Source organism: Nansenia antarctica (assembly GCF_963989245.1).
Source record: "Nansenia antarctica genome assembly, chromosome: 1".
Taxonomy (NCBI): Eukaryota; Metazoa; Chordata; class Actinopteri; order Argentiniformes; family Microstomatidae; genus Nansenia; species Nansenia antarctica.
The window spans coordinates 85,939,534-85,952,116 of NC_137674.1; the positions used below are offsets into that span (position 1 = coordinate 85,939,534).

The 12,583-nt window shown below is 45.0% G+C and overlaps 1 protein-coding gene across 2 annotated transcripts in view; it reads right to left on the bottom strand.

Moving 5' to 3' along the window:
* Positions 1-677: 677 nt before the first annotated feature.
* Positions 678-12,583, bottom strand: part of yap1 (Yes1 associated transcriptional regulator) — a gene marked incomplete at its 5' end in the record, with an annotated part of 49,070 nt that continues 37,164 nt past the window's right edge. For both annotated transcript variants that reach the window (XM_080535135.1, XM_080535134.1), the window contains 4 exons: positions 678-1,077; positions 3,352-3,464; positions 6,600-6,730; positions 10,271-10,455. In XM_080535135.1, the coding sequence (XP_080391261.1) occupies positions 842-1,077; positions 3,352-3,464; positions 6,600-6,730; positions 10,271-10,455 (665 nt within the window). In that variant the 3' untranslated portion in view covers positions 678-841. The remainder of the gene's footprint in view (positions 1,078-3,351; positions 3,465-6,599; positions 6,731-10,270; positions 10,456-12,583) is intronic.

Here is a 12,583-nt window from a genome sequence, read left to right on the forward strand (position 1 = left end):
AATAGTACCCATCTTCCCAGCTGGTCAGTAGAACACATAGATAACGTTAAAAAGTCTCAAACCAACCCTTTCACTCCAAATTAGTATAGTTATTTTGTCACTTCAGATTTTTTGGGTTTCTCAGGCTCATTCAAAAATAAAAACATACAGATAGAAGAATAGTTAGCCAGATAACGATCTGTATAGCTAGCCAGATAACTATCTGTATAGCTAGCCAGATAACTATCTGTATAACTAGCCAGATAACTATCTGTAGAACTAGCCAGATGCAGGATAAAGCTGTGCTGCTTCACAATGTATATCCAGGAGATGAGACACCAGAGAGACTCCAGACGATAACTGATGATGATGATGATGAAGTCCGTTGTGAAGAGTGCATGCACCCGTCCAGTTCAGCCATGAGAGGGGGGGGCGGGGGTGGGGCTAGGGGAAGGAGGAGCAACCCCCCCTGCCCCCCCCCCCCCCCCCGGGGGTAAAAGACACCTTAGATGGAAAGGCCATGTGATGTGAAAGATTTGGGGACCCTTGAATAAACTGTCTGTTCACGGCCCAGCCTTGAAGACACAGACAAAAAAACAAAACAACAATATAGAGATATAAATGAGCAAAGGAACAGGTGACCAACTGCCACTTTTCAGCGTTTGGCTTGTGCGCCAAAAGCCGAGACAGAAAAAAGGTCAAAACAAGTCGAGAAAAGGAGAGAGGGAGGGGGGGGGTAGTTGAAATGTCTTGTACGAAACGTCTACTACACATCCTTCAGAGTCGACTAAAAGGCAGCAGTTCAGAGGTGTAGGAGAGTATAGGAGTGTCTGTCAGTTGTTTAGGTAACAACTCTTAACTCTTATAACCAGGTGAGGAAGCTCTCCTTGTCGATCTTGGTCGCCGCTAACACAGACTCCATGTCGTTGAGGATGTCGGAGCTCAGGGCCTCCTGGAGAGAAGGCATCAGCTCCTCGCTCTCCACCGCCATGCTCTCCCCCTCCAGGGTGCCCAGGTCCACGTCGGTGCCCGGGATGGCGTCCAGGTAGTCGGGGAAGCGGCTGGGCTGCGTGGCCATGGAGGCTGGGAGCGAGTCGCCTGAGGACAGAGAAATGTATAACGTCCACGATCAAGCTTTCTTCTTTAGAACGGTGGTTTAGATAGATGACAGTCAGTGACAAACCACACTAGCATTTTGTGAGGTAACACTAGAACAGCCGTGCCTATTTTACCTACTATAAGAGCCGCCTCTTTACAATGGGAAGCTGCTACTTACACACAACGACCACTAGTTAGCGCGTCATGTAAATTAGTGTTGTCACGATACCAATATTTTACCCTGCGATACTATACCAGCCCAAGTATCACGATACTGAGTAGTATCGCGATACCGCGGCACTTTTGTAACACTTTTTATTTTTATGAACATGCAATGTATTTATACAAGTTACAATAACTTAATGAGTGGTGCATGAATAACATGCATTTAATGCATTACACTGTAACTCTACAGGTAAGTAAAAGTACTGAAACCGATATTTTTGTGAATAACATGTTTATTAATAAGTAGTTTGAAACATCAAACAGACCAACTGGCCTTTTGCAAGAGTATAGCAAAGTAGGTGTGTGTGTATGTGTGTGTGTGTGTGTGTGTGTGTGTGTGTGTCTGTCTGTCTGTCTGTCTGTCTGTCTGTCTGTCTTTCTGTGTCTGTATGTCTGTCCGTCTGTGGGGTCTTTTTCACGAACTTGAAAAGTAAAAGCAAACACTGGCATGTCAAAAAAATAGAGGGCTACTTCCAAACTGTAGCTCAAGACTTAACTCAACTTAAGAAAACTCAGTGGTTTAAATTTTCTAGTTAATGCCCACTGAGCTCGCAGGAACCATAGGAACAACGTTTGAGGTTGCTAACCTGTTAGCCGACAAAGCTAACGCGATGGGTAGTCGCGAAAAAGGCTGCGTTCGTCAATTCGCTCTGGAAATCTGACCCGCACTCGCGGAACGCCTCTCGTCCAATCAAACGAATCGGTCGCTCTGTGACGTTGCACCCAGTGTGCGCTCCGGCGCTCTCGGAGCGAATTGACGAACGCAGCCGAAAGTGTTATGAGTTGCCCCGCTGGTACCGTGTTCAACACGGTAGCATAGTATTCCACGGTAGTACCGTTGTATAAAGCTTATGGTATAGTAGGCACCGTGACATTTTGGCACCGCGGTATATCGTTGGTACCGGTATATCGTGCAACACTAATGTAAATTAGCCTGCCTCCTACACAGAAAAACCTGCAAATGTAAGGATACTGGGTGGTAGAACGCACATATCTAGGAAAAAACATAAAAGGAGGGTCCTGAAATTTGACCGAGTGCAAAGATATGAAAAAAAAAAAAGTACTCATTTGATGGCTGTTCTAGTGTTAACAAGGACATAACATCATACAAAAAAAACTGTTCTCCCTGCTCACCTGTGTAATCTAGTCTGATCTGCTCACCTGTGTAATCTAGTCTAATCTGCTCACCTGTGTCCATCTCATCTCATCTAATCTGCTCACCTGTGTCCATCTCATCTCATCTAATCTGCTCACCTGTGTCCATCTCATCTCATCTGCTCACCTGCGTCCATCTCATCTCATCTAATGTGCTCACCTGTGTCCATCTCATCTCATCTGCTCACCTGTGTCCATCTCATCTCATCTCATCTCATCTGCTCACCTGTGTCCATCTCATCTCATCTGCTCACCTGTGTCCATCTCATCTCATCTCATCTGCTCACCTGTGTCCATCTCATCTCATCTCATCTGCTCACCTGTGTCCATCTCATCTCATCTCATCTGATCTGCTCACCTGTGTCCATCTCATCTCATCTAATCTGCTCACCTGTGTCCATCTCATCTCATCTAATCTGCTCACCTGTGTCCATCTCATCTCATCTAATCTGCTCACCTGTGTCCATCTCATCTCATCTAATCTGCTCACCTGTGTCCATCTCATCTCATCTGCTCACCTGTGTCCATCTCATCTCATCTAATCTGCTCACCTGTGTCCATCTCATCTAATCTGCTCACCTGTGTCCATCTCATCTCATCTGCTCACCTGTGTCCATCTCATCTCATCTGCTCACCTGTGTCCATCTCATCTCATCTGCTCACCTGTGTCCATCTCATCTAATCTACTCACCTGTGTCCATCTCATCTCATCTCATCTGCTCACCTGTGTCCATCTCATCTCATCTGATCTGCTCACCTGTGTCCATCTCATCTCATCTCATCTCATCTACTCACCTGTGTCCATCTCATCTCATCTCATCTGCTCACCTGTGTCCATCACATCTCATCTAATCTGCTCACCTGTGTCCATCTCATCTCATCTAATCTGCTCACCTGTGTCCATCTCGTCGACGCTGTTGAGGAAGTCGTCTGGAGTGCGAGGAACGCTGTAGCTGCTCATGCTCAGGCCGCTGTCGGTGCTCTCATCCCTGGAGTGGTACGTACCGCTGAGGGGGGCAACAGGGGTGTAGGTTAGGTTAGGATCACACACCAAGGCCTACTACATACAGGGTTCCTACAAGTTTCAACAAGTCAAACAAGACCTTTTTAGAGTTGTTTTTTTCCTCTTTGGATATAATTTTAGACCTATTCGCGACACCATATGGTAGCTTTTTGTCATCCTCGAGGTGATGAAATTAGGGATTTCACTGCCATACAGACAAAAAAGGAAGAGAATTGTCAATTTTTGGGTTCCAGCTTGATTCATTTCCGTGTGAATAGATGTGGTCGGACTGATTTCCTTGCAGGATCTCATTTTTAAGACCTAGCACCTAATTTTTACACCGAACAACTGAAATTTGAGACCTTTTTAGGCCTTATAAATTGGATGGCTGGATTTTCGACTTTAAGGCTTTTTAAGACCAGCGCGGGAACCCTGTACATAGAGTGGTATGTCCCACTGAGGAGACGACAGGGTTTCAGTTAGTTAAGGATTTCATAAAGGGTAAACTGACTGACTTATATAGCGCCTTATTTCAAAGTGCTTTACAACGGCCTCTTATTCACCCATTCAAACACACATTCACACACCAATGGCGGCCAAGCTACCATGCAAGGCAAATTGGGGTTCAGTGTCTTGCCCAAGGACACTTCGACATGTGGCCAGCCGGGGCTCAAACCGGCGATCAGCCGACCTTGCGATCATTAGACGGCGGCTCTACCTCCTGAGACACGGCCTCTACCTCCTGAGACACAGCCGCCCCATTTCACACACCAAGGCTTACATACAGCACACGCACAACAACAAACAGTAAAGACAGGTCCGATGTTACACTACAGTTAGAAAGGAAGTTGTTTTACTCGAGTGAATCGGGAGATTACATTTTCCATTTTTGAAACCAAGCTACGCTAAGCTTTAATCCAATTAATAACACAGAAACAGTTTAAAAAGCTACTGGGGCAAAAACAACAACAACAAAAAATACTTGATTATGCATAACAACAATGGGATTTTGGCATATCCATCCATCTTTACACTCCTTACACGCCTTCTCTGTCAGATACATCTTTACTCTCCAGGCAGTGAGACAATTTAGTGAGAGGTCCAAAATCACCAGATCTCTCAGACCACAATCCCCCAGAATCCCCTGCTCTTTCTCTCAGACCAGAATCCCCTGCTCTCATTCTCCCACAGGAGGACGTAACAAGGAGAGAACACACTGAGAGAGCTCTGACAAGCCTATACTAATTAGCAGAGAGAAATGTGTAGGCAAGAGTACGGCAATGGCAGCATGAATGAAACCATTGTGAGAGCGGCGGTGGAGAGGGGAGGGGAGGGGAGGGGGGAGGGGAGGGGAGGGGAGGCGGGGGGAGGGGAGGGGGAGGGGGAGGGGAGGGGAGGGGAGGCGGGGGGAGGGGAGGGGGAGGACTAGACTGGCTTGTCTACTGACTGGACCACATGTTCTCACGGGCTGCTTGCTATTCAGTTCGACCCAATCGCTACGCTAACAGTGTGGAACAGAGGCAATGCCGTTCAGGGAGCTGTACCCTGGACCTCCACAGGGGGGCGTGCTTCCAGTAGAACATTTACAGACATTTCCCTTGCCTTCACTTCGCCTCTGCAAAGCTGTTATCAGCTGTTACTAGTGTTTCATCTGTTTGGGGCGGCTGTTTTGTCGTTGGAAATGTGCTATATATATATATATATATAAACATTACTTACTTACTTACTTACTTTAAAACACTCTGATTCAGAGTCTCTGAATGTAGGAGTGTTTTAAAGAAGAAGAATTGGAAATTGTTTTAAAATGACAACAATAGCCACTGCACATATTCCATTACAAAGATGCTACTACTACTAAGCCTAAATATGATGTCTGTTTGTTTGTTTGTTTGTTTGTTTGTTTCTGGAAAAAGCTCAGAGTTCGAAAGAGTTCAGTGGGTTAACGACACCAGGCCTGGACAGTTCGCCCGCACCACCAGAGGGCAACGTAGAGCAGCCACTTCAAACAGCCTCCTGGCCTGAATGAATCATTACCATGTGAAGAGGGTTAAGCCCTGAGAGTTGCCTTTTGTTTACAAGTTGTGTAACTCAGGCAGCTCACACCGGGGCTTAAACTCCCTCCACCGCCAGGAACACACTCCCCTGACAGGACTAACAGTTAGCACCACTAGCTAAAGAAGAAACCCCCCCATAGCATGGAGAAGACTTCTCAATATCTTTACACAGACTGACTATGACATCACTAACCTGTAGCCTAGCCACCTCCATTATGATACAACAGTTAGTTCCGACCAAGTAATTTGATTGGACAAGAGGCATTCCATGAGTGCCGATATACAGTATAACAGCACTGGGACTTAACTATTATGTATCACTCCGCCGCACAGGTGTTCTATTAAATGACCGTTAATTAGACTACATGTTTGTGTTCAGGTTACTAGGTAACAGTCCAGTTGAAGTTCATTTGCGGAACTATTTTTTGTTGACGGAGCCAAAATAAATGATTAAATAAACAAACAAATCATAATCTGTTGTCCCTTATTACTGTTAACTAATAAATGGCGCTGTAGAACTGTTGTATGAAAGCAATATCACACTCGAGGTCGTGCTGTTATACTGAATATCAGCACTCCCTCTCGTGTGATATTGCTGAATTATTCCCTAATTAAGCTTTATTTCATTTAGCGGGATCGTTGAAACGTGCACATGTTCACCAGGTTCACCCTCTGCAGAGTCACTCCCCATCTTCCATCGGAGACTGAAGACCTCCATCTCTTCAGGTTACATCTTAACTGCTCCTCCTGAGACATTACTACCCCCAGCACTGCGTCTCCTAAGACACCTGCTTTTCCCCTTTACTGTGTCTCCTAAGACTTCTACTGCCCCTTTGCTCCAGTGTCTATTAGTGTCTATTAATTTAATTAAATAATAATAATAATAATATTTCTTTCTTTCTTTCTTCTTCTATCACGACGACTGCCAATGGCCCTGGGCCTGAGCTAGATTACTCTTCCTGCAACGACTGGTGGATTGATGATTCACTTCCTTAGTCAAATGTATCGATTGTAAGTCGCTTTGGAATAAGGCGGCCGCTAAATGACAAAAATGTAAACATTTTAAAATGTAGGTAAGAACTCACCTGTTGAGGAAGGGGTCTGAGCTGTTGGCGGTCATGGTCCGGGCATCCTGGGCCATGGGGGAGGAGACGGGGTTGGGGGTTCCCCCGTCCTGCTCCATGCTGGTGGGCAGCTGGTTCCTCAGCGCCAGCTCCTGAGGACACACAGAAGACCCACGTCAGCACACAGCGCTCTTCAGCCAGGCTCTGAGCTGACTGTGGCGTAGGAGGTAGAGCCGCCGTCTAATGATCGCAAGGTCGGCGGTTCAAACCCCCGGCTGGCCACATGTCGAGGTGTCCTTGGGCAAGACACTGAACCCCCAAATTGCTCCCAATGAGCGCCTTGCATGGTAGCTTGCCGCCATTGGTGTGTGAATGTGTGTGTGAATGTGTGTGTGAATGAGAGGCTGTTGTAAAGCACTTTGGAATAAGGCGCTAGATAAGTCAGTGTGTTTACCATTTACTAATACACTCTGAGGCAATGTGTTGATGAAAATATACCCCCCCGCCCCCGGTATCTCGTATTGAGGGGTGGACATTGTTGTTTAGTGTCAATGTTTGTCCCCAGCTTTAGTATCACCATAGAGCCAGAGAGATTGCCTAACCACAAAGAGGCATCTTAAACTGAGTAGAATATGTTTTTATTAAAAACATGACACCCTGGTGTTCTAGAAAAGCCTTCAGCGGTTGTGGTTAGAGAGAGAGTGGACACAATGTTCCCTTCAAAAATGATTTGCTTTCCATTTGCTCACATTTAAAAAAAAAAAAAAAAAACTCTTTATACTGTTTGTGTGTGAGCGAATATGAAATATGACACAAATGACTGCTGTAAAATCAGATAACCTTTTTATTTTTGGAGAATTTTCCCGAAAGGTGTCAACTGTCAACTGCCCATCCCTGCATCCCACACCCTCAAGTTAACAATCTGGTTTGACATTGAGGGAGGATTATGACAGACGTACCGTAAACATCCTGTCTTGTTTTATAGACTTCCTGTTTGATGACTGATGACAGAAAGCACTGGGCTGTCACCAGGCAGATGCGTATAGTACAATCTTTTCTGACGGCTCTATCACACACTTTTACAACGTGTTTATGGCTGGTATGAGCTAAGATCAAACTTAAACTGCAAACACAGCCTATAGTTTCATAACGTAGGGGATATCCTTCAATAAGCCATGACTGATACCATATCAATACCACCACAGATGACGTCACATCACAGGTTACTTGACTCTTGGCATACTTGGCATTTGAAGTCACCCTTGCCAAACAAAATGTGACACGTTCTAATGCTTCGGTCCTCATGTCGGGATCCGATGTAATGGTCTGACTTTTCTTTCGAAGAATTGTGAATACATTTGTGAATACAATCAACGACACGTCGCTAGTCATCTAACACAGCTTGTTTTGTGAGCCTGCTAACAATGTAAAGTAGTGTTCTAGTTAACTAGGTAGCAGTGGGGATTACTCACCCAATCCATCGCGTTGTTGCAGTGTTTTGGCTTGACTAGCGAGTTTGTGTACTAGTACTGTGATTCTCAACAACGTTGAAACGTAGTTCTGTGTTTCAAAAGAAAAGTCCTAACGTTTTGATTGGTTGCTGATGTGAGGACCAAAGCATTAGAAGTTAGAACTAGGGATGTCCCGATCCGATATTGATATCGGATATCGCTGCGATATTGGTCCTGAATGCTGGATCGCAGATCGCACCAGAAAAAAAATAGGCTGCGATCCGCGTGCGCGATCCGGCGTGTCACTCACGTGATGACAACAGTAGTAGTCAGTGGTCACGGGCATGAGAGTTGACTACCTGTGTGTAATGAGTCTCACAATGTCATGATGCTAGCTGGTGAAATCATAAACCATTTGCTTACGTAATTTTTCGGTTATTTACATAGTCTGAAACTACAGATGGTAAGCTTTCAAATGATGCGTCAGACATTGAAATCGGAAAAAAAATCAAGACGACACGAGTATTTGAATGTTTGTTTGTATCAATGTTTTGCTCAAGAATGGTGACTGCTAAAAACGCTGCTAGCGGCTAACGTTTCGTTCTAAAACGAAAGTATTGTAATGAACATTAATGAACAGGGTTGCTACACTATGTTTACAAGCCAGGTATCACTTACCGGTAGCCTCTCTGGCAACAGTGAATCCAACCCACAGATTCTAAGTATTTAGTGATCGTTAAACTGTCGTATATTATATCGAGTGGTACTTTAAAACTTCCAAGTTGCCTGTTATGAAAAAAACGAAAAGCAGATATTGTTGACACCCCTTCGATTCTGCGACTGGTTTCTGGTCTCACCAGCGGGCGTCTCTAGGCTACACTTTTAAAAATGGTGCTATAATTGATTTGCCATTTGTAAGAGAAGATAAATAGAATAAAAACATGAAGGCACTAAAACTAGAAATCTGACAGTAACTCATTTTTTTTCTACAATGCTGAATGCTGCAGTTTAAATTGTTTTAACTTTAAACCAGTTGGTCACTGAGTACTGCAGAGTACTGTTTTTGTTGCTTGAATAAAGGCTGGCAGTCTTTAATAGCCAACTGTTGTTGTGGACTATATACTGGGGAAGTATTTGTTATTATTCAGGAGTAAAACAATAAATACAAATATCGGATTGATATCGGTATCGGTAGTGAAAAAATGGGATCGGGACATCCCTAGTTAGAACGTGTCTCAAATGACCACCTGAGATCTGATGACCATTTTGTCTAATCAACGCTGGAGACATAGGTCAATTTAAAAGGTTAACTTGTTAAAAGGTCTTATTCTGGACTATCTAATTGCACATGCTTTGGCATATCATACCCTAACAATGTCTATTTAGTTCTGTTCTCTTACATGAGGACTTGTTGCATGAGAGTCAAACAGTATGTTTACATTCCTCAGGAGTGGACTGGAGGTGCCTTTCCCTCCCCCACCCCCATTTCCCTCCCTCCCCCACCCCCCTTTCTCTCCCTCCCCCACACCCTCTTTATCACTCACTCGCCTCCCTCACAGACATGCGCACACGCAGGCACTTCATCTGAGCTACACGTGTGCAGGCAGAGTGAATGACACGGCAAACACAGCCAGCAGAAACCCTCCTTCATAATCAGGAAGTGCTAAATGGTAAATGGACTGCACTTATATAGCGCCTTTTTTGCTGCTCCAAAGTGCTTTATAACGGCCTCTCATTCACCCATTCACACACACATTCACACACCAATGGCGGCAAGCTGCCATGCAAGGCGCCGGCCTGCTCACTGGGAGCAATTTTGGGGTTCAGTGTCTTGCCCAAGGACACTTCGACATGTGGCCAGTCGGGGCTCGAACGGCTGATCTGCCAACCTTGTGATCATTAGACGGCGACTTTACCTCCTGAGACACAGCCACCCCTCTGTGTGTTACTGAGGTGACAAGGCCCTGAACCAGCCATGACCAGGTCAGTTCATTTAATAGTAGCAAACAAATAAACAGAACAGCTACAGACATTAGTGCTGTCTATTCATTTGCGTTAATTTGAATGGGATTATTTTTTTTAACGGCCCTAAAGTAAAAATGAACTTTGACCCTTGGGAATTATTATTCTGTCCCATCCCTACTGCTCACCTGAGGCCATATATATATGTGTGTGTGTGTGTGTGTGTGTGTGTGTGTGTGTGTGTGTGTGTGTATATATATATGTGTGTGTGTGTGTTACCTGGGGCCTCTGGCGTAGCAGCTCCTGGTGTTTCAGCCGCAGCCTCTCCTTCTCCATCTGCAGCTGCTGCAACCGCATCTGGTTGTTGCCCCCCATCACCCCCCCCCCCTGGGGGCTGGTGGGCAGCGGTGGGCACCCCCCCTGCTTCCCTGGGGCACTCTGGGTAATGCGCTGTGGGTTCATGGCTACGAGGGAGAGAGAGAGAGAGGGAGGGAGAGAGAGGGGGGGAGAGAGAGAGAGGGGGAGGGAGAGAGAGAGAGGGAGGGAGGGAGGGAGGGAGGGAGAGAGAGAGAGGGAGAGGGAGAGAGAGAGAGAGAAAGAGAGAATTTCAGGTCAATATCAGTCAATATCTCACACACTAATCACCAAGTATTATAAACACACAGACACCAGAAAACGGAAAAACCGCCCAAAACTGCCATCACAGTAACATCCATACAACTGGTAGATTGTATGATAAGCATGTGGTCATAATATGGCTAAACAGTCTGAATACTTCAGAAGCTTGTCTGGTAGTGTTTTGTGTTACTTAGCGTGGAGCCAGTGAAGCAGGTTGTGTGAGGTGAAACTTCCCAACAAGTCTGCCTCGACACCTCGACACCTCAATCAACAGCTACTCCTGTAAGACCTGATCTATCCCCACTTCCTTCCCGAGACAGGCTCCGTCAGTAGAGTTCACTGTGTTACTCACGAGTGACACATCCACACTGCGAGAGACAACATCACAGATAATCCAATCATGACACCGACTCTCTTGCCTAACCGGATATCTTCTCCCCCAGCAGTTAACAGATGAATAGAATGTTTTAATTTAACCCTATTTGACCCAGTAAAACTTGAAAACCAAGAAACCGCTTTTGTGAGGGTGACCTGGCAAGAAGGCAGAGCAGGGAGGTGCAGCGTGTGTGTGTGTGTGTGTGTGTGTGTGTGTGTACATAAAATGTTACAAAGACATAAATACACATAAAAGACACGTGTTAGCGATGCATCTGATGTTTAAAAACAACTGCAGCTATGAAGAACAACAGAGTCCAGCGGTTAACACTAGAACAGCCGTGCCTTTTTTACCTACTAAAAGAGCCGCCTCTTTACAATGCTCAAGCTGCTACTTACACACAACGACCACTAATTAGCCGCTTGTAAATTAGCCTGCTTCCTACACAGAAAAACTGCAAAATAGCTTCATCCTAGCTTATCCTGATGTGATTTTGAAAATGTAAGAATACTGGGTTCATAGAACGCATCTATGAAAATTCTTGAAAGGAGGGTTCTGAAATTTGATCGAGAATAAAGATATAACAACATTTCTTTACTCACGTCATGGCTGTTCTAGTGTTAATGCCCTTTATACAACAGTTAGTTCCAACCAAGTAATTTGATTGGACAAGAGGCATTCCACGAGTGCCGATATACAGTATAACAGCACTGGGACTTTTAACTATATGCAGTGTTTCCTCTACATGCATTTATTGGTGGCGGGCCGCCATGAATGAATTTCCTCCGCCACCAATTGATTCAGTCCACAAAAAAAAATAAAAAATAAGTTCTCAAAAAAATAAAAATAATTCTGAACATTTTAGCGGATTAAAATATATCTGATCCTAGATCAGCGCTATAATGGATGTTGACTAAAAGTGCACCTAAATCCACACCCATCTCTCTCTAACCGCTGATCCAAAATCAGATTAATGACATTCAGTTGACGACGTGACACAAGGGCTCCTGATTGGTCTAAATGTGAACTGTGGTATTCTGTGTACAGGCCACCGTAGTGACATCAGGTCAGGTGGGCAGGTTAGGACGAGACAACAAGAGACCGGTATTGTAGAGCTTACAGAGCGAGTTAAAATAAAGACACTTACATTGATATACAGAAGGACTCACGTGTATGTTTAATAGAATAACACGACATGGTGTCAGAAGTCCTGTAAGTGAGTGTTAAGAGTTAGATCGGCCGACAAGTGTCATTTGAGCTCGTGACGGTGAGAAGGGAGAAGAAAAGATGGATGCTAATGCTAACGCGGCAGCAGCTGCAGTCCAGAGAACGGCGCCAGTTTCAAGTGCTACCACCACCAGCTACAACTACAGCTACAGCGGGAGAGCCATCAGCATCGGCTAGCTGTGTTGGTGTATCAGCAGACATTAGCAAGTCAAAAAACGATTCTTATGTGCCGTCACTTTAGCAACGACACAGTATTGTCAAAGGGAAAAGAAGGGGAGACGATTTTTTTATTGACAACGGAATTACATGCTGGAAAAACATGCAGCTAAAATTCAGGGAACATTTGGACAATAAGAGACACACGGGAGAAG